The sequence below is a fragment of the Globicephala melas genome, chromosome 5, assembly GCF_963455315.2.
Source record: "Globicephala melas chromosome 5, mGloMel1.2, whole genome shotgun sequence".
Classification (NCBI taxonomy): Eukaryota; Metazoa; Chordata; class Mammalia; order Artiodactyla; family Delphinidae; genus Globicephala; species Globicephala melas.
In genome coordinates, this window is record NC_083318.1 from 136,732,423 (window position 1) to 136,755,476 (window position 23,054).

The following is a 23,054-nucleotide window of genomic DNA, read 5'->3' on the forward strand; positions in this document are numbered from 1 at the left end:
TGGACTGTATGCTGCTGCTTACAGGAAACATCCAGAACCAGGCAAGTCTACAGAGACAGACAGTGAATGAGCGGCTGCCTAGAGCTGAGGAGACCAGGGGACGACAGCCAACTTCTGTGGGGGGTGGTTTCTTTCAAGGGCCGTGAAAATGTCCCGAAGTTGATGTGGTGATGAGTGTATAACCCTGAGGACACAGCACATCCACTTAAGTATGGATAGACTTCAAATGGGTGGATTGTAGTAGTGAGTGACATCTCGATAAAGCTGTTTTAGAAGAAAACGAGATTCCACTTACATTCCCCTTTAACCGACCCTGCGCCAAGGGTGGTGTGCAGTGAGGACGACCACGTGCTGCTGGTGGGAAGGGAGTCGGGCACTAACTTCGGAGAATATTGAGTTAAGCCAAAGGGTCACATTTCCTAAAACTTAAACTCCATTTCTTTCACCCTATGAAATCCATGCAGATGTGCAGACAGGGACACATGTGATACTACTATATGCTGCAACATTGTATATAATACTAAAATTTGTAAAAAAAAAAAAAAAAGAAAGAAAGGTTCATTAATAGACTAACAGATACATAATTTGTAGCATATTCACACAGTGGAGTGCTATAGTGAATTTGGAATTAACACACTAGAGTACATGGAGTTATACAAACGGATCTCAAAAACATACAGCTGTATAAAAAAGTAAGCTTCAAAATAATACGTACAGTATGATGTCCACTTTAAAACGTTAAATACGTGTAACCCAGTACGATTTATGGATACATCCCAGCCAGTAAATGACAATATGCAGAGGAATGCGAACTACCTCTGGAAGGAAGGGAGGGAGATGGGGCCCAGGAAAGATGATGCAGGAAGCATCATCTACTTCCCTAATGTTTTGTTCTTTTTTTAAAAAATCATACATGTGAAGCAAAAGTGGCAAAATGTTAAGATTTAAGAAAACTGGGCTGTGGTTACACATATGGTTAATATAGCATAGTCTGCACTTTCGGTATGACGAGTATTTCATAATAAAATGAAAGTGTTACATGGCTTTTAAAATGAGAAAAAAAAGAAATTTATAGCAAACTAATAAAACTGATTACCTGAATGGGATGGGGAAGAAAAAAGAGGTAGGAACAACAAGATTCAGATGGATATTCTTTGTTGTTGAACCAAGTGAATGTATTATGTCTGAAGACACGGAGATAAAATGCTCTTCAAAATGTTAAGGAAAAACGCTCACGTTCATACCCTTTAAGAAGTGACTTAGGAACCTAGAGAAGACGTTAGGGCTGGAGGCCTGCTTATCTTTGCCTCCAGGTTCCCAGCAGAGGCCCAGTTCGGACGAGCGTGCCCACTGGTCTCCCGGGGAAGAGGAATCAATTCTGATGGACAACTTGCCTTCACTCTTTGGCATCCACCTGCCTGCAGAGCACACATGCTGACCTGGTCCTCAACTCCCGGCCTCAGGTGCACGGGGCGCGTCCCGCGTGGCAAGGCCGGGGCGCCCGAGGATGCTGAGAACCAGTGAGCAAGCGGTGCCGACTCCTGAGCGTCGACAGGCCACGGCCCCTTGTAACCCATGCTGCCTGTTTCCCACCTACCTGACCAATTTCTGTGTCTCAATTTTCAAATTCTGTTGGGGAAGGAAAATGGGTCTCCTTCAGACTTCCTCCAAGGAAAATCTCCAAGGAAAATGCCCTCCCAAGGAGACCATCAGATATTTGAACACAAATAGGGTTGTAACGTCAAAAACTGGAAACCTTCACATCCATTCAGAACATACCCAAGATTTTTGAGGCCATCAATTTCAGATACTACAAAGTCATTAAAAATTGTCTTAAAAATGTTTTATTGGGCTTCCCTGGTGGCGCAGTGGTTGAGAGTCCGCCTGCCGATGCAGGGGACATGCGTTCGTGCCCCGGTCCGGGAAGATCCCACATGCCGCGGAGCGGCTGGGCCCGTGAGCCATGGTCGCTGAGCCTGTGCGTCCGGAGCCCGTGCTCTGCAACGGGAGAGGCCACAGCAGTGAGAGGCCCGCGTACCACAAAAAAAAAAAAAAAAAAAAAGAAAAAAATGTTTTATTGACATGGGGAAAATGTCGTAGTATAATAGTAAGAAAACAGATTTTATATATATATATATGTATTATATATATATAATACATATATATGTAAAATACATATATATCAATATATGGTTTAGTTAATACAGTGCAGCTTACATCCATGTACCAAAAAGGACTGCAAGGAAATAAATCAAAGTATTAATAGGAGTAAAAAGTTGTGTGATAGCACTGCTAGTAATTTAGGTTTTCATTTTTATATTGGCTTGCATTTTCCAAATGCTTTGTAACAAAATTGTACCATTGTGATAATCAGAAAAAATGCTTAAGAAAAATATTAAAAATAAGTTTAGTAATAATATAAAAGAAAAAGATGGAGGCATTTAAAAAGGAGAATGCAACTAGCCTGACATGAATGCAGCCATGTTCTGAAAAATATACCTGTTAAAATATTTTTTAAATATTTCATATACTGGCAATTAACAAGTGGAATTTAAAATTAAAAACACAATACTACTTATACTAGCATCCCCCCACCAAAAGAAATAGTTAGGTATAAATCTAACACAATGTATACAAGATCTATATGAAGAAAACGACAAAACTCTGATAAAGGAAATCAAAGGAGAACTAAATAAATGGAGAGATATTCCATGTTCACGGGTGGAAGACTCAAGGCGTCAGTTCTTCCCAAGTTGGTCTAAAGATTCAATGAAATCCCAATCAAAATCCCAATAAGTTACTTTGTGGATATCGACAAACTGATTCTAAAGTTCACGTGGAAAGGAGGCACAGCACCCAGGACAGCCAACAGGACATTGAAGGAGAAGAACAAAGTCAGAGGAATGACACTACCCAACTTCAGGGCTTACTCCAGTTACAGTAAACAAGACAGCGTGGTCCTGGTGCAAGAACAGACAAATAGATCAACAAAGAAGAGCAGAGGACCCAGACTCAGAGTCACACACACTCAAATGACCTTCGACAAAGGAGCAAAGGCAACACGTTGTAGAAAAGACAGTCTTTCAGCAAACAGTGCTGAAACAAGTGGACACCCACACTCAGAAGAAAGAATCTCGACACAGACCTTAAATCCTTTACAAAGTTTTAACTCAAAATAGATCACAGACCCCAAATGCAAGACTTTAAAACTCCTAGAATAACACAGGAGAAAACAGATGACCTTGAGCATGGTGGTGACCACACAGAAAGGCACGCTCCATGAAAGAAACAGCTGATGTGCCGGACCTCATCAAAATTAAAACCTCTGGTCCGTGAAAGACAACATCAAGAGAAGAAGACAAGCCTCAGACTGGGAGAAAATATTTGCAAAAGACAATTCCGATGAAGGACTGGTATCCGTAATATACAAAAGACTCGTAAAACTCAACAATAAGAAAACAAACAACCCAATTTAAAAACGGGCAAAAGACCTGGACAGCTCACAAAAGATGTACAGATGGCCAATCAGCATATGAAAAAGGTGCTCCACAACATATGTCATTAGAGAAATACACATCAAAACAACGAGATGCTACCACAGACCCATCAGAGTGGCCCACATCCAGAACACTGACAACAGCAAGTGCTAAGAGGCTGTGGAGCAACAGGAACTGTCGCTCGCTGCTGGTGGGAACGCAACATGGTGCAGCCACTCCGGAAGTTTGGTGGTTTCTTACAAAACTAAATAAGCTCTCAGCTTACAACTCAGGAACCATACTCCTTGACATTTACCCAGAGGAATTAATTTACCCAGAGGAATTAATTACTTAGGTCCACACAAAACCCTGCACGTGGATGTCTACAGCAGCTTTAGTCACAACTGCCAAAATGTGGAAGCAACCAAGACGGCCTTCAGTAGATGACTGGATAAATAAACTGGTACCTCCAGATGATGGAACATTATTCAGTGCTGAACAGAAATGAGCTATCGAGCCATGAGAAGACATGGAGAAGACTTTAATGCATGTGACTGAGTGAGGGAAGCCAACGTGAAAAGGCTACGAACTGCATGATTCCAACCAAATGACATTCTAGGAAAGGCAAAACTATCGAGACAGTTGAAAAGATCAGGGCTGCCAGGGAGTTAGGGGACGCGTGAACAGGCAGAACACAGAGGATTTTTAGGGCCGTGAAACTACTCTGTATGACACTCTATTGATGGGTACGTTTCATTACACGTTTGTCCAGACCCACAGAATGAACGCCACCAAGAGTGAACCTCAAATGTAAACCGGGGTTTGGGGTGATGATGATGTGTCAGTTGCAGGTTCATCCGCTGTTAACACATGCTGACGGTAGGGGAGGGGTGAGTGAGGGGCAGGCAGGAGACAGGGGCTCTGAACTTCCTGCTTAACTTTCCAGGGCACCTAAAACTGCTCTAAAACATAGAGTCTATTTTTATAAAAATTCAGTGGTCAAGGGGACTTTTAAAATATAGGAACTGAGTCATAAGCACTGGTTTTAAGTTTGCAATAGGATTATTCTCTGAAGATCATTTAGACTGCTAGAGAATTCCCTGTGAAGACGAGAACCAAGGACACGTTACTTGAGCTTGCATGCGGCCGCCGAAGTCTCTGTCCCTGGTTCAGCAGAAGCGCAGGCCGCCTCCCCTGGGGCCCGTGCGCCCACCTGGGAGGAGGGGGGCCTCGCACCGGGCTCTGCAGAGCCTACCGTGGTCCTCCATCAGCTCTCGTAAAAGCAGTTCACACGAAGGCAGCAGTCACTGCCTGGAGAGAACAATGGTTAGACACAAAGAAAAGAGGCTCCGTGGCAGGAATGTTTGTTCTCAAGCAAAGGCCAATGGGCGAGAGGCTGGGGGGCAGGCAAGCTGCGCCTTCCTCTCCCACCGCAGTGCGCAGCTGCAGGCCCGACCGCCCACTCACGGGCCCGCGGAGGACCGCCCACTGGCTGCATCCCTCGGGCATCGCCCAACCGCCCACTCACGGGCCCGCGGAGGACCGCCCACTGGCTGCATCCCTCGGGCATCACTGGTTAGGGTGCACGCCAAGCATGTTCCTGCCTTAGGAGCTCTGCACTTACTCCTCCCTTTCCTGAGAATATGCTTCCTCAAATGCCCACGTGGCTTGCTCCCCAGGTGAGACGGTTATGACTCCCTCGGTTGCCAAGGTCCTCACGTCTGTCTGACATCCCTGGGTCCTGTCGGTTCCTAACAGACAGTCGGCATGTTGGAGCTGGAGGGGCTCAGATACCCCATCTGGTGGTCCCAGACCCGACTCTTCACTAGATCTAACCCCAGAGGCTCTGCGTGTTTGTTTGTAATGAACAAAGCTTCCCAGGCTCCACTTCCAGGAATTTGTCCGGTGGATCTGAAGTGAGGCTCCGGAATCCACATTTTAAGAACACACCTTTGGGGATCACCCGCCCGGTCCACCACTTTAATTTCTTTTAGAAGAGAAAACAGAAAGACAGAGAGATGAGGTGACCACCCAGAAGACACAGCGAGTTCCAGGGGGAAATGAGCCTGAGATGGTGAGATCAAGGCAGAGCAGATCCCAGATCAGAGGAGCTTTCCCTAAACCTGGTGCCACATTCTATGTTCTCACATGTTAGGAGTGAGTTTCTTTAAAAAATCACTAAGTGGAAAAACTAGCTTAGCTCTACCAAGGTCTGGGGTTTTTTTTTTTTTCTTTTGTTTGCCTTTGGGGAGGGGGAGGCATGAAAGTGAAAGAAAATGTCATAGTGAGAAAAAAAAAAAGACCGCATTTTAATTCACATCTGTTCTGTGAAGACCCAAGAGTAGTGTTTTGTGGGTTATTTTTAACCTTTCTGAACTAAGAAAGGTCAGAGAGTAAGAGGAGGAGGAAACCCTTCAAGATGTAAATGTCTGATGGATGCGCAACACTCCATATAAAGCCGGGATCCCACGAAGGGGAGGCGCGTTGCCGGGAATCCCCCGGCTGGGTCCCCCTTGGTGAGGTCTGGCTGGGAGTCTAATGACATCAGGCGGGTCACGGGTTATCGCTCTCACCAGCTCCCACGAGGCCTGCTTCCCCTTGTTCAGCGGTTATTCAGCTTCTGTTACTGTAACAATAAGGCGATAAGGCGAGCCTCAGCCTGACTCACAACAGGACTCACCAGGAGACCCAGGAGCCGTGGCCATGCACCCGGCCAGCAGAGCTTGGGGAAAAGCCTTCGGCTGCCGCCCGGCGCCTGGCTGTGAACCCCACAGCTGGAGGGACCTGCCTTCTGCCTGGAACACTGTCCCTCTCCACACGGTTCTCTACGGTGACGAGTAACAAGGGCTTCACCCTGCCTGTCGTCGATACTTATCAGAATAAGAGCCAGACGGAGTGTCAGCCAGTTGGCAGCTTCCATGCGGCAGCCCCCGTACGGAGGCTGCTCTGATTCATCCCTGAGAGATGCGGCCTCAGAGATGAATGTTCTCTGAATCTCAAGCAGCAGGGCTCTGCAGCAACTTCTGCATTCCTGCAGCCATTCACTCATCCTCAGATGACACCTCGAAATCCCATCCACCAACCAGTGCAAACAGACTCTCTTAACGAGGCAGAGAAAACCTCGTGGCACAGGAAGTCAGCGAAAAGGGAAGGCAGGCAGAGAGGTCAGGGAACGTGTGGGGCAATGCCCAGGCATCTGGGAGAGTCCCCCCGCCCGCCCCCGCGTCTGCAGCCCCCTGTGGAGTGGGTCACCAGCACTGGGCTGTCAGCTGGCCCGGGCGGGGCTCTGCCTAGGCCCTGCACTCAACCTGTCCGGCAGCTCCATCTCCTAAGCAGGAAGGTTTTCACGGTGTTTCTAGGTGGAAAGCACAGTGAACACCCCCCGCCCCTCCCCACCCCAGCCTGCCTGACCCTCCCTTTAGTAGCCTTTTACTAAAATCTTCAGAACCCCAAGTACCCTAAACAAAGACGGTGGTGCAGTCACGGGCAGCGTATCTCCGTGAGGCGCGCACCGAGGAAAACACAGCCCGGTTTCTGTATTTGTCTTCTCCGTAAGATCCTTGCACAGACAAGCGAAGGCTCTACCTTTTTCAGTAAAATTAGCTCATCCAAATCGTAGATCAATCAGAGATCTACACTCATTACTTCTGCTCCCTCCGTCCTGGTGACCGTAAAGCAGTACAACGGATCTCTTCTGAATCTAAATGTCAAGATGTGAAACTTCAGGCACCACTGACTCTGAAGGGCTGTTTCAGTTCCTCCTCGGCATGTGTGGGGTACACTTTTCAGGGCCAAGATGTGTCGAATTTTCTCCTGCCATCAGAGAAACAGCAGCTCACGGATAAACATGGCAAATCCTCCCAGAGTCCGCATATAAGCAGCCCTATGGATGTATCTAACTTGCTGGGAAAGCTGGGAAAATCAAGTTATTAGCAGCTTTAAGAAAGCAGATTGGAAGCAATTACATTTGAAGCCCAGCATCGTAGTTTGGAGTTCCCAGGTCTGAAATGTTTCATTCCACAAGAACCACGGAGGGAAGATCGAACGTTTCTCTCTCTGCCCTGCACTGTGCCAGGTTTACACCGTGCCACTGTTAGGTACCTGGCACCTCTCCACCGTGTTTGTGGTATCTTTCTCTTCACCTTTGCCTAAGTGGAAAATCATGAGGAGAGAAGGAAAAAGCGAAAAGAAGAAACTGCTCATCAGTGTGCTCGGCTAAGACGACCACCCGAAACTGTGGATTTAAGGTAACCCAAGAGCAAAGCAGGCGTTGGGAGTCACACCTGGCTGGCTGCCACCTGACCTGGACACACAGACAACTCGTGAGCACTTGGGTGCTCAAGCGCCTAACGATGATTCACTCCATCCTGAGACCAACCCGAGTCCCAGAGAAACTCAGGAAACCAAGCACAGTACTGCACACAACGCACACCTTTTCCAGGCTGTACAAAGGGGAAGAGAAAGTGGGAAAGGGACCAAGACAACTGGTCCAACGAGAGATGAATTCCAACTAAATGACACACACGTCACCACGGTACAGAAGTCTAAAAACGTCTCAGCACCTGAGAAGTAAATCTAAAGGAAATTAAACTAAGGAAAGGAGCTAATGGATGTGAAAACTTCTTGTTAAGTTGAAAGTACTGTTTACATAAAAATGATTAAAATCCTGCCTCAAATAGCAAATTCACTGAAAGTGAGAAGCAGAAGTTCATACCGAAAACTTTAGAAGTTCTGTAAGAATTGGTGTGGCCCTGCACGTCGCCACCTTCTCATGTGGGTGCCACCCCTGGAACCCCAAATACCTACTTGGGGGAATCCAGAATTGCCTGAATAACAGGAATAGGAAGTTCAGAAGGTCCTGATGTTACCCTGTACAATCTTAGAGAAGGAGAGAATTTCAGAAGTAGTCTGAACCAGCTACACAGCTGAACGGTTGAGAGTGAGACCCAGGAAAGGAGGGGACTCGCCAGGGTTACACGGCCTCCGGGCAGCAGAGCTGGGATCAGGATCGGATCCAGGTCAAGACTCGAGATGACTGAGTGTCAACCCACCACCGGCTCCTCCTGCCACTCAGCCGTCCTTTCTAGATGAGAAACAGACACGGAGAGCACACAAGTGAAACTCGTATCTGAACACTCACGCGAATCTCTGTGACCGAGTGGACAGCACGGGATTTTCAATCTATTAGCGCCTACCCTGCGGGGGACTATATACCATTTTACTAAGTTTCCATTGAAGAAATACAACAATTTTTACATGACAGAAATCATATGCTGATTACCTGTCAACCAAGAACGACCTTTATGGGATAAACAGTTTATGAGTCATAGTAATTTTGAGAAAACTTGTACAAGGAAAAAAGCAGAAACATTTAAGCGAATTTAGAAACTTACACTAATCACGAGAATCAGAGCTTACTCTTTGGCCCTCCTCACTGTCTATCTAACTAAAATTTTGGAATGAAATGCACTTCCCAAAGGACTTTTCTGTTTCACTGATATGCACTAAAATTCTTTACAAGTAGTGTTTCAATTAAGAGCTACTACTAATAAAATGAATGAATTCTTCCAAAATGGATGAAATAATCAACCTAAAAGAATACAGCAAGTCATGGAAGCAGCCTAAATGCCCACTGACAGAGGAATGGATAAAGAAGATGTGGCACATATATACAATGGAATATTACTCAGCCATAAAAAAGGAACGAAATTGGGTCATTTGTAGCAATGTGGATGGACCTAGAGATTGTCACACAGAGTGAAGTAAGGAGAAAAACAAATATCGTATATTAACTCACATATGTGGAACCTAGAAAAATGGTACAGATGAATGGGTTTGCAGGGCAGAAATAGAGACACAGATGTACAGAACAAACGTATGGACATCAAGCAGGGAAAGCGGCTGGGGGGTGGTGGTGGGATGACCTGGGAGATTGGGATTGACATGTATACACTAATATGTATAAAATGGATAACTAATAAGAACCTGCTGTATAAAAAATAATAAAATAAATCAACAAAAGTACAGAATGAAAACCAAAATAAATAAATAAGTTATATGGGCAAAAAAAAAAGTATGTAATTACTGATTACCAAAGATAAAAAACAACGTGTTTTTCTTCCCCCAAAAGGTATTATTAAATTTACGGTGAAGTAATTGAGAAATATGTACCACAGAATTAGCAGGAGTTTGGAATAAAGCACTATTTGCACATCAGGAAAAGAGGAGAATACAGCCAGAACAATGCTATTCCTTTGATGGGCTGCATCAGGAGCCCCGGTTCATCCCAGCGCCTTCCTTCCTGCCCGTGGAAAGGATTTTCCAGAAGAGGAAGCCCGGGCTCTCCGTCACCACCCACCTCCAGCTGGAGACGCCCAGCCCTCCACACACCGTCCAGACTGAGAAGTGAGGCCCCTGGCCCCGCGCCCCATCTGTCAGCGTGCTGATCCTTCGGGGCCGCACCTCCTTTCCCCGACAGCCCCTGTGGGACCACTGCTCAAGCTTCCACACAGGACAGGCGGCACCGCTGCTTGCAGGCGGCTCCAGCAGCAGCAAAGGAAGGGTCAGGAGGAAGCACAGGGCAGCAGAATCCAAACAGCCACTAGGAAGTGCCCATCCTCTACTTTTTCCGTAAAGGGAGGACGTGTCTGCACACCTACCAGCCACCCCGTGCCTGTCTGCAAACTCAAGTTTCCCATCAACACGCTTTTATCTCCCTGGTGCCCAGTGAATTACAGAAACATTTCTCTGAGATTCTGAGATAGAACTGAAGTTTCAAACCTGTTGTCGAGTTCCGGGGGATCGGTGACCCTTCCCACCCCGGCGCACTTGCAAATCCTCGAGCGCGCAAGTGTCCCGTGCGTCTGCCCATCGCTCACACCCCCGGCCGCGTCCCGCCGGCCCCCCGGCCGGGCTGTGGTCCTGGCTGAGCAGCCACACATCTCCTCGGCAGGCCAGCCCTCTTCTGGGTGGTCCTGACTCTCCGCGTGGACCTGGAAGGTCCCGTTGTTGGAGGATTTCCTCAGTGACCAGCTGTGCTTTAAATGATCCCTGCGCTCCCCGTACGGATGCGGGAGGTGACACGAGCTCCCCGGCTGCAGCCTACTAATTTCCTCTTCCAGAAGTTACACAAAAACAAAACAGGAACATTCGCTTGTTAGGTAAATTAAGCCCTCCGATGATTTGGGAAGTCAGATGCATCCCTCACACTGTAAAACACGCTCTCAGCAAAGCCATTACAATCTGACAAGTCCAAGTCCCACTTCCTACTTCTGTTCCTGGGTTTGTGCTCCGGTTACAAAGGACAAAAACACTCAACCGGCTGAGCAGCTCGGACTGACTCACTCCATCTGTGGCCCTGCTGGGGATGACGTCGTAGCCAATTAATTCATCACAAGACCTCTGAATATGGCTCACAGGGCTCACAGGGCTGTGAGAGAAATGCAGTGACTCGCCTTCAGCTGCAAGGTTGTTCTGACACTGGCCACCACCCTGTGAATGGCTCTCCTGTGACCAAGTGTCAGCTGACAGGTCCTACTCTGCAACCTTGCAAAACGGCCCAGAGCAAGGGAGAGAGATGGTTACCCTCAGCAGATGGACGTAGGGCTTAATGCACAGGGGGTGACATGGGGGCGGGTGCGCAGGGACGCATTCTGGCTTTAATACCAGTATAGAATTTAATTTATTTATGCAAGAAAAGCAATAATAAGCTGAGAAGCCATAAACCCTCACAACTCTTGCACTGGATTCTTAATTCCTAAGCATATTCAAGCTGAGAGAGCCCTGAACTAGCAGAACCCAAGAACAAAAGCAGTTCAGTTTTGACTTCTGACATGAATATACTTCAACTGTAAAATGAGAATAACACTATGGTATCATATATCAATATGATATATCTGTGATATATTGATATATACTGATATATCACATACTTCAATATTTTATATGATACATATTTTATATTTTTGTTATATTTTAAGAAATATATTTTATATGATAGTTATATTTTATGCATTTATGATATATTACATATTTCCATATGATTTTTATGATACATATTTTACATTTTTGTTATATGTTGTGATATATATGCTATTTTATGATACACGTTTATATTTTACACATTTTATATGACATATCGATACACATATCAATATGATTTTTCCATAGTATTGTGAATTCATGGAAAAAATAATTTTCTCTTTTAGAAGAAATAAAAAGCACTGGTCCTTAAAACACAGGTCAAGTCTTGATACAAAAAACTACAAGGGTCTGTCCCAACTTGTTTTCCTCTTGTCATCCTGGAATCTGGCTGAAGAAAATATTAACAGAGCCCTAAAATCTGATGAGCCCTCAGCTGGGTCTTTAGTCTGAGTAAATAAAATCCATACTTCATGGCAAGACAAGAAAAATTTAAAGATAAAATGTTCCTCTGCCCGTGTGGGCCTCCTTGCTCCCCGCCGGCAAGCTCCGTGTGTCTGCACTGACCACACCTCCTTAGGAGACTACATTCCTTCTTAATCCTGTGCGGGGTCTGGATGACGCTCTACTAACTCTGCGTGCAGATCTGGGTTGTGTAAACTGTCTATACGTCATCCGACGTGTAACCCTTTGTCTCACAAATGTATCTAACTGTGCCGTGACCTCTAACGGGCGGGGCGGTCCTCACAGCTTTCTGAGAGACCGTCTCCCGGGTTATAATCCTCAGGTTGGCTCGAATAAAATTTTCTCTTTCTTTCTTAGATCGACTATTGATTAATCTTTCATCGACAGGCTTCAGAGGGCTTTTAAGTGCATCGACACACGGCAGCCACATATATTTCACTCTGCAAGCGTGACGAGGTCTAACGGTCTTGTGGCAGAAGTCTCAGTTACCCGAAGACGTTATTGTATACGTGACCCTAAAGTTCCTCTGTAACAAACCCACAGAAGATCTTAACTACACCCTCCTCTGAGACAGAAAGACTGTAACACACCTACGATGGTGACCGGCTCCTCTGCGGCACAGGCTCAAATGACAGACAGGACCAGGCTGGGAGAAAGTGAATCCATTTCTCCAGGGGGGGAACATTTGGAGCTCAAGGCTTAACTTCAGCGGCCACGGTGAGCTCACGGGTTCCTCTTTTCTTCCTCTGAACTGTCTGGAAAACCACTCTCGCTTTTTTACAAGAGGAACTGAGAGCACCTCAGCAGCTCTAACCTGTCCACCTCAGCCCAGGCAGCCCAGCAAGCAAAGGCCAGAAGGAACCCCCTGCACCATCACGCCCACCTGACAGGAGGCCCAAGCGAGGTCCCAGGCGGATGCCTCCAGCTCACCAGGGCCTGGCTGGCCTTGTCTAAAATCACGGCAGAAATGAAAGCATCGTTCCATGCGGATGGGGGCAGGGCCTTTAAAAATGCCCAAGTAGCTAGATTCCATAAAATCTGTACAGGAAACACTGGGGGAACACATCCCACTTTCTATGTGTAAAAAAACAAATTCACTTTTAAAACTTCAGTCTCTAAAACTTATTTATCCAGGCCCTGATGAAAGGACATAAAGCCTTTCTAAATATGTACTCTGGACATACACCTTCCTAGCAGTTAGCCGCAAAGCCGTTCAATCATTCTAACATTTTACGTCTTCCCAAGGCTTCAAACACTGTTATAAAAATGCAATTGTATCCCCTATCCAGACGATGCGAACACTTTTTTTTTTTTTTTGCAGTACGCGGGCCTCTCACTGCCATGGCCTCTCCCGTTGCGGAGCACAGACTCTGGACGCGCAGGCTCAGCGGCCATGGCTCACGGGCCCAGCCACTCCGCGGCATGTGGGATCTTCCCAGACCGGGGCATGAACTCGTGTCCCCTGCATCGGCAGACGGACTCTCAACCACTGCGCCACCAGGGAAGCCCCGATGCGAACACTTTTAAACGACAAGAATAATAAGAAAATGACAACGTGGTTACAAAGGACATTTGGATGAAATAAGGATGGAACGGCATTGGGAAAGAATCCCCTTAAACAGAAACTGAGCTGACTAGCAGGGAAACTGACCCACACTCAGCCTTCACCTAACATGCCAGGATGAGCAACAGAAGGAATCAGCATGGTGCCCTGTAGTCTTTGTATCGAGACTTAAGCTGTGTTTCAGTGACCGGTGCTTTTCCTTTCTCCATCAGTGTTTCTCCCTAACTTCAGCCAGCACAGCTTGAGCCTCCATTTCCCTCGTAGGCGGTGCTCAAACTTCACAGGCTCCTAAATGCCCAGTGATGGGCCAACCCCACCCCCGGTTTCCAATTCAGCAGATCCGGGGTGGAATCTGAGAATGCGGTTCTAACTAGTTCCCAGGAGCTGCCGCTCCTGGCCTGGGAAGCACCTGCTGGAGAACCACTTCCCCAGTGAACAGCCCAGCTTCCCCGTGAAGACGTCCCAGTCTTGAATTCTGCCGTGATCTTCCAAAAACACACTTTTAACACTTAACACATAACTGCTTGGCAGTAGAGAAGTGTCTGCATCTTATGATGCTACCCAGATCATACATTCTTTGAGGATAAAAACTGGGTCTCAAGACCAGTTCCCTCTGTGCAGGTCTCACACATGACCTCTTAATTGGGTTAGCACCACTGAGTATTTACATTAAAACTAGGGCATGAATCCAGCCACAGAAAGCTGCCTGCCTCTTGACAGTGTATTCTGAGCACAGGGCGCCGCCTGCGCTCAAACTCGCCCTCTCTCTCTCCTACTTAGCGCAGCACAAGTTCCTTTAGAAGCTTTAACATCTCGCGTTCACTCCAATCAACGTGACTCGTGCTATTTTACCATTTAACGTTTCCATTTAATGTTTCCCCCTTAAGAACCCTAATTCCACAGTCCAAAATCTGATTGTATGTAATAAGGTAGAGATGTGCATCAAAACCACTACCGCTGTACTCAAAGGGGATGCCACAATATGGCTCTAAACTGTTTTACATTTAAACGGGAGCTTTAAAATTTCTTCAGTAAATGGAAAAACAAGTAATAATGATACTGTCATATCCATTCTTCTGAGACACGAGAGCAGTGCGTGGAGTAGGTAAGAGAAAGGTAACATCCTGTTCAACCTTGACCCCGCCTCCCGTGACCTCCTTCTTCTCTTTCCCAAAACGGAATCCTCTCCTACGGGCTCCATCGCTCGTTACCACGCTGGATCCCCTGCTTTTCCATAGAGGGTAACATGCACGCGACCATTCATCGCGGCCCCTCCTCACGGTCAAGCTCTCCATCTCCCCACACGGCTCAGCCAGGCTCACATGCTGGGAGACGGGTCCCCGGTCACCCGCTGGCCCCAGCAGCCCACCCGCAGCTCTGCACGCTGGCTGGAGCAGCTGCCGCCCTCACGGACACCGCCCCGACGGGCGAGCTGTGTCACAGGCTGGAAGGGAGGATGGAGCAGCGTGGCAGCGTGAACCCATGGGCCAGGTGTACAGAAGGCAGGCTCCTGGTTCAGGTCTGTGAGCTGCATCTGCCGCGCTTCCAACCTCACAGCCCAGAACTGGACCCAATGGTCCCGGAGAAGAGCAGAAGCACCACTTAGACCACACGAGGCAGGTTCCTGGCACTCAAGATCCCGGTCCAGGCCAGGACCTCTCTCCAGTCCTTCCAGCGTGGCGCTCCGGGGCCACCTCCAGCCCCCAGGACGTGGCGGCTGAGGACGACTCCATCCCCATCCCTGACTCAGAGTTGGGAGAATTAAAGTGTCACCCTTCAGGTGACAAAAAACAGTGATCACTGTGTGTAAAGAAAAATCAACTCAAAAGCCACAGCTGAGACGTGGGTTTGCAGAGAGAAAAAACGAAGGCCTAACACAGTGCCCCCAAAAGTCCAGGCTCATCAGTCTTACCTAATGACTCTCCCTCTGCCTCTTCACACTACCTTGATGAAAAGAAGGGAAGCATAAACGGAGAGGAGGGGTGGCGGGCAGGGTTTAGGACCCACAGCCGCGGCAGCGGACCCTCTGACGGGCTCATCCCCTCCCTCCCTAATGCCTTTCCCACACCTAGGAATGACTGAGAGCAAGCCCTCCTACCAGTGGCTCTCGAAGTGCGGTCCCCAGCAGGAGACACCAAGGAAGTCACAGGATGCTCATAAGCTCTTTCTTGATCTGGGCACTGCTGCTGTGAGCAGGCAGCCAGCAGAACACGTACATTTCCTGTCTGTATATTCTCGCTCAGTGTGAAGTTAAAAACACGCCTCCAACAAACACATTAAAGGACGCTCAGCGTCACTAATCATCAGAGAAATGCAAATCAAAGCCACCATGAGGTACCACTTCGCACCGGTCACAACGGGCATCATCAGAAAACCTACAAACAAGAAATGCTGGAGAGGGGGTAGAGAAAAGGGAACCCTCTTGCACTGCTGGTGGGAATGTACACTGGTGCAGTCACTACGGAGAACAGTACGGAGGCTCCTTAAAAAACTACAAATAGAGCTGCCGTATGATCCAGCAATCCCACTCCTGGGCTTATATATCCGGAGAAAACCGTATTCGAAAAGATACATGCACCCCAATGTTCATTGCAGCACTGTTTACAATAGCCAGGACATGGAAGCACCCTAAGTGTCCATCGACAGATGAATGGATAAAGAAGATGTGGTATATATATACAATGGAATATTACTCAGCCATAAAAAAGAATGAAATAATGCCATTTGCAACGACGTGGATGGACCTAGAGATTGTCATACAAAGTGAAGTAAATCAGACAAAGACAAATATTATATGATATCACTTATATGTGGAATCTAAAATATGACACAAACGAACTTGTCTACGAAACAGAAACAGACTCACAGACATAGAGGACAAACTTATGGTTACCAAAGGGGAAAGGGGGAGGGGGAGGGATAAATTCAGAGTTTGGGATTAACAGATACACATTACTACATATAAAATAAACAATGAGGACCTACTGAATAGCAGAGGGAACTACAGTCAATATTTTCTAATGACCTATAAGGGAAAAGAATCTGAAAATGAATACATATACGTATGTATAAGTGAATCACTTTGCTGTACACCTGACACTAACACAACATTGTAAACCACCGACCCTTCAATGAAATAAGTTAATTAAATTTAATAAAAGTATCACATTTGAAAAAAGAAGGCCTCCTGCTGGGCTAGAGCTATGGACTCAGGCAGGGGGAGGCAGCATGCTTTCGGGGAACGGGCTTGCAGACAGATGCGGGACGAAGACCACGCCTGCCAGGACGTGGCTGCTGGAGCCTCCGCCCACCCTCAGGACTGCAGTCAGTGGGCGGCGCCCACCGGACCTGCGGAAGCCCACCAGACGAGCTCGCACTCGGGAAGCCCGGCAGCGCGCAGCCAGCCACGCGGGCAGTGACAACCCGCTGGCTCGCCGGTCACAGGGAGTGAGCGGCACTGATTTCTGCAGCAGACGGGCCAAGGCGCCAACCGCCATGGGCCGGGCAAGCCGGGACTCGGGGCACCCTTGCCAGTGCCAGGGGAGCCATGCCTCCCCCCGGCCGGCCTCGGTCCTCGGTCCTCAGGGGCGGATGTCCCCTCCTCCATCCAGGAGGAGGCTGAATGTCCCCGGCTCGACAGTCATGTCCGAGTCTCTCTCCTACAACTCTGACCCCGGCCCCGACACGTCCAGATTCTCACTCAGTCCCAGTCTGTGCACTGCGGTGACCAAGTCTCTCGTGGGACACCTCGCCGGCAATGAACCCTGCCCCGAGAACAGTCCCCGCGCAGGAGCACCCCTCCCGGGCACTGCTCCGCCCTCCTCTCCCGACCTACCCAGCTGAGGCTCGGACTCCTAAACGGAGGGACTTTGATCCATACCAAGTTAGACGGAATGGACAATAAAATCAACCGATATGACTGCTTTGATTTAAAATGAGGAGGCAGCGGAGAGAGAACTGAGCTTTCAGATTCAGATCAAAGCTATTTGAAAGTTCACAGCTCTGTGCAGTCCCGATCATGATCCAGATTATTCCCACTCCCGTACCCCCGGACTCTGAGGACAGAGCACACAGCGCCCAGCATGGAAGAGGCTCTCAGCCACTGAAAGAATGAATGCATGTGTCATGCCTTCCTGAAATCTGTGAAACACAGAAAAATTCTGATGTTACAAAGCCGAATAAAAAGAACCGGATACAACACAAAATGGTGGAGGCACTCTGATAACTAGCGTGAGTCCAGAAAACCAAATGCAGAAAAAGGAACCAAAAAGAAACTTCAGAACGGCTGTGCGCAGCGAGACTCAGAATGCTTTTCCTGTTACAATTCTCCATTTTCCATTTTTCAACAACAGCTATGCCTTACTTACAAACTACGGGGAAAACGACTTCACGTTTTTAAACTCTTGCTGCCAAACCAGTAATGATCACTTCACTTCTCTGTTCTATAACAATTCTGAGGGCTTTATTGTAAGGAAATGGTCAGAGTCAAAACAATCTCAGATGGCTGGAAGGAAAAGCAAAGCACGTACACTATGAGACTGCTGTACTACTCACACAGCTTTTCCTTCCGTGTGATTGCTATCAGTAATACTTACATAAGCCAGCAAAGGTAGAGCGCTGCAGCTGTAGACTCCTTTAAAGCACAAAACTCCCCAATTTCCCTTTATTTGGAGACTCAGCTTAGTACCTAGCAGCAGCACAACGTGCATTAACAACGAGAGGATTTCTTTTTTTCTTTTTTTTTTTTTTTTGCGGTACGCGGGCCTCTCACTGCTGTGGCCTCTCCCATTGCGGAGCACAGGCTCCGGACGCGCAGGCTCAGCGGCCATGGCTCACGGGCCCAGCCGCTCCGCGGCATGTGGGATCTTCCCGGACCGGGGCACGAACCCGCATCCCCTGCATCGGCAGGTGGACCCTCAACCACTGCGCCACCAGGGAAGCCCCAACGAGAGGATTTTTAAGCTGCACACAAGGAAAGGAAAGGTGAGACTCCAGGAGGTCCCCAAGCTTGTTAAGTGAACAGGTGGCTCTGAGGAGGCTCGCAGTGAAACTGGGGCTCTAACTGCTTTGTACCTCAACCTTAACAGCAAGGGAGACGGCAGCCAGGCTCGCTAGGGCCGGGTCAGAGGTTCTCTGGGGTGACACTCTCCACCCGCGAGAAGGAGCACTGCTTGTTTTGCCATCGCAGTGAAGTGATTCACTCTTCCTGGAGTCAGCCTGATAACCGGCAATTCAGAGACAAGCTTCCGTCACTTTTTTAGGCCCAGTATCAGACCTCGATCTACAACCCTCCCTCCCTATGACTTTTACAGCCTGGCCCAGCGCCCCCTCCCCCGTTTCTCAGAAATTAACGACAACCAGGATTACTTTTAAGACTTCCAGAAGTTAGAAACACACTGGTGACAACGGATTACACAACTTTTAAAGTTTAACTCTGACTCCGGGCCAGGCTGCCACTAGCGTGTGGACCTGAGCAAAGTGTCAGCGGGCCGGGTCGGGGAAGAGGTTCGGGGCTGAGCTCCAGGGCCGGGGTGTCGGCCCGGGAATCACCCTCTGCAAAGCATGTGACCGGGGCACACGGTGACAGAGTCAGGCGGAAGAGTCAAGTCCTGTCCAGCACAGCGCCTCACTCGACTTATTAGACCTCAAGCAGCTCTGCGGGATGGCCAGGTTTCAGGGGTCCCATCTCTCCTTTCAAAACTGCCTTAATTCTCACCCAAACTGTGTAACTCACGAGAAGTAAGTTTTGAGAAATACCTAGGAAGGGGCTTCCCGTCTGTCTCCGTCTCTCTTCCGTTGAACATATAGCTATAACATCATTAAACTTTTCCGTTGATGCTTTGAAGCAGATGCTGGATTGCTCGGGGTACAACGCAGAGCTGTACGAGCAAAGGCATGTCCTAAGGTGCTGTCCCTATTGAGACACGGCAGCTCACACCCCCAGGCCACAGCCGAAGCTCCAGCCCCCCTGGCTGAGCACACAGACCCCCTTGCAGGAGGCCCTCCCATCGTTCTGGAGCCCCTCACAGGCCTTGTGCTATTCAGGTAAACTACACGCCTGTGTCGCACGCTGGACTGGTCTCTGATCTCCCTGGAGAAGAACTCTGTTGTGAAAAGGACTTTCCCCCCGCCCACTCTCTCTTACATTTATAACATTTTTAAAAATGCTTTGAAGCATTTATAATTTTTTTTAACATTTATAACATGGGGATACAGCTATTTATCTCACAGAGGAATAAAGAATTCAATCAAATTACTGTTAATGGTATCACACCAACAACTATTATTATTCTAACTATTATAGCCATTGGGATAATTTTGTAATTACTAGGAGCTACCAATTAAACCGTGCTGTAATGAAATGAACCACCAAATAAGATGAAAAAAAAATAAAAAGCAATTGACGCTCTTCTACAATTTATCAAGATAATCTCATTGGTTTTGCAGAATAATTGGTGACCTTGCCTTGGAAACACGCTCTCTAACGACGAGGGCTCCATTCATTCACCCCTTCAGACGCTGATGTGCCAGGCCCCGTTCAGGATGCTGACGACACAGAGGAAAGTGGCATGAGTGTGGGAACAGTCTCGAAGCAGGTGTGCGATGGGTGACGGGGCCGTCCGTGTCCTGGGGGGTGGGAGGGGGAGAGAGGGTCTTCCTAGAAGTACCCAGAGTACCCAGGCCCGCTCTCCCCTCCCCACTGGTGATATGGAAGCTAGGGAGGGAGGGAGCTGCACGTGGCGCACGTGGCGCTCCTGGCCCCCTCCTGACGTCGCCCCCTCACCCCCCAACCACGGAGACAGGGCAGCCGCATCACCTCCCCGGCTACACCTCGTCCGAGCCCCGGGCCCACCAGGACTATGGCAACAGCTTTCTTACTGGCAGCCCTCCCATTCTCGGCCGGCTACAAGTCCAGTCAATAGAACAGTCGACGTACACAGCAGGATAAAGGTAATGAGAGTAATTCAAGGAACCCGACTAGAGGTCAGGTTAAGAGTAAAGTTAGTGACAGAAGGTGCTTCTCGCCTGTTCTTCGGTCTGGTTTAACAGAGCCGCAACAGCAATGCCACCGTAACAGAGCTAACTAAAATGCACAGCTTCTCATGTTAAGTTTATCACTGGCTAATTAAATGCACCAGAGTCCCCAAGCGCTCTGAGAGCTGTCGCAGCCACAGGGACTGAGGGGGCTGCTTGGGAGTCGGCAGAAGTCAGTTACACGCAGAGAGAGCTGGGAAAGGGCGTGAGCTCTGATCAGCAGACGTGCTCCTCCCGACTCAGTTCCTCATGACGAGGCTGGGGACCAGGCGGCCCAGCAGCCCGAGGGCCAAGCACGGTCGGTGGGTGTCACATGAGGGGAAGGACCGCGGTCTGGGGGGCCCAGGGCTGTGTCCGGCTCCGGCCCCCTCACTCAGGGGCCATGTGACTCTGAGCCTCCGTCTCCTCAACTGGAAATAAATGGTGATGGTGAAACTCACTCTGCCTTCCAGGAAGGTGGATAAGGCTGCTCGCTGCGAGCGTGCGAAAGCCCCCGAGAAACCGTACCGCTCAGACAGATGTGGTGCATCCTCCTTTCTACACGCCCATCCAAAGGCACTCACTGTCCTGTCTGAGTGGCTAAGCTCACGGACGACTGCACTGCATTCATACAACACGAAGCCAAGAGAAATAACTTCGGCCACAATGACATCTGGCAAATCATCATTTTATCCGAGACAGTCGCCTCCCACCCGCCTCCTCAAACAGGGCCAAGTCTCTGGAAGCTGCAGGCGATTAAGCCTTCCAAAGCAAACTCACTGCAGAGCCCCTCGGGAACGATAAGCTCTAGAACAAATTAGTGCAACAGTTGGGAAGTGAAATCTATGAAATCATTAGCTTTCGAGTGAACATAAGGCACTCTTTCTTCCACGGATCAGTTTCTTTTCCAGCTCCTGGGTCCCTTCCACCACCCCGACTGCGCCCCCTAAAACACCCTGTGTGTCTAACTCTCTGAGCCAAAGCCTCCGGGTTCTTCCAGGACCCGAACCCAGGGCCATCTATTCTGTAAACGCTCCCCACAAGGACCCTTCTCCTGAAGATGCTCCAACATCTACAATGGGAAGACTGAACTCACAGACAGACAGAGCCCCCGAAGGAGGCTGGCTGTTTCCAGCAGCTCAGAAGCCCTCCGACGCCCTTGCTGTAACCTCCCCTCGGCCGCACCTTGAGCCACAGCCCCTGCGTCTCACACAGGGCGACGGTCCCGCTGCTGGCCACGCACAACCCCCGAGAGAGAACACACGCGAAAGCGGTGCTTACTCAGAGTGACCCTGAATCTGCACTTGGTAATAAACAGTTGTCAGACTGCAGTGCTTTAGCTGCTCCATGTCAGGTATTAATCTCTCCCCGGCAGCATGTTAGAATGTCCGCTATGAGCTTCTAAACCAGACGATGAGCTTCTTGAGGACGTGAGCGCCACGTCTCTCACTTCTTCTGTGTTTCCCTTCTTCTGTGTTTCCCTTGTGTTGCTAAAAGCTAACATCGAGCAGAGAGAAGGCACTCGGAAAGTGGTTCTGAAGTTAGAAATAACCCCTCTTCAGTCATACTCACTAAGGCTGCCTCACACACAGCTTGTTCACCCAGGTTCCGAAAACAGTCACTCAGGGACAGGGAAACCTCATTATGGCTCAAGGCGGCATAGAGTCAAGTGCTCCTGTGAAAAATAATTACGCATTTAAAAATCCGACTGGACTTAGTCCAAAACGTGAGCTAACGCTAACATTTATTTCGGTTACGGTCCCCCCAGTACAGATGAATGTTGCCTGTGACACCGAATTACACAAGAATTTCCACAAGAAAAGAGCAAACTTCTTAGGAGAATTTTTTCTCTGCAGGGAGATTTTTCGTCTTCACGACAGTACTCCTTTTGTTTACAAGAGCTACATTCAGGTACGCTGGCAACTTCCGCGGAATTACAAAGACAAGTGGACCTAAGAATCTGGTCTTTAGAAGTAGTACCATGGAACAGCGTTTTCAAATTATTCCTAGAAATTCAAAGGGAGCAATGAAACACTGTCCCGCAGAAATTTACGGGGAGCCACACGTACAATGTAAAATTTTCTAATACTCACATTTGAAAAACCACAAAGACGAAATGGACGAAACGTGAATTTTACCCTCGGAGCACAGCTCCGTTCGGGCTGGCCCCGGGCGGCCGCTGGCCGCGGCCCCAGGCATCCCCGAAGGAGAAGGCCAGCAGCGTGGACGTGTCCCACCGGCGGCTCCTCCATCTCCAGCCCGGAGGAGAGTTTGGCAGGGAACGCGGTGCAGGGCAGGGGGGACGCCAGGAAGGCCGGCCTTGCGCAGGAACCTCTCAGAGCATCAGAGGAAGCTGCTCAGCCCCACCCCTCGCAGGAGAACCGAAGGGAACGGCTCCCTCTGTACCGAACCACAGGGTGCCCGCCGCCAGCCTCGGGCCGGGCCAGCAACAGTCGCAGGACAGGGGAACTGGGAACGGAGGGGCCGTGGGCGCCGGCGGAGAACAAGGGAACTGCAAGCGAGAGCTCCCTCCGCTCTGCGGAAGGCGGAGCATCTCAAGACCGGTCCTCACTCCCTCCCCGCCCCCCCAACCTAACCCGCACACCTGGCTGACT

The 23,054-nt window shown here is 48.9% G+C and overlaps 1 protein-coding gene across 3 annotated transcripts in view; it reads right to left on the minus strand.

The window, feature by feature from the left end:
* Positions 1-23,054, minus strand: part of FNIP2 (folliculin interacting protein 2) — a 124,572-nt gene that overhangs the window by 77,683 nt on the left and 23,835 nt on the right. The window contains exon 1 of one of the 3 annotated variants that reach the window (XM_030865731.2): positions 10,257-10,845. The exons of 1 other annotated variant lie outside the window; for it this stretch is intronic. In XM_030865731.2, the coding sequence (XP_030721591.1) occupies positions 10,257-10,417 (161 nt within the window). In that variant the 5' untranslated portion in view covers positions 10,418-10,845. Of the gene's footprint in view, positions 1-10,256; positions 10,846-23,054 lie in introns of those variants that run through there. One more of the 3 variants, XM_030865733.2, reaches the window with a different exon arrangement.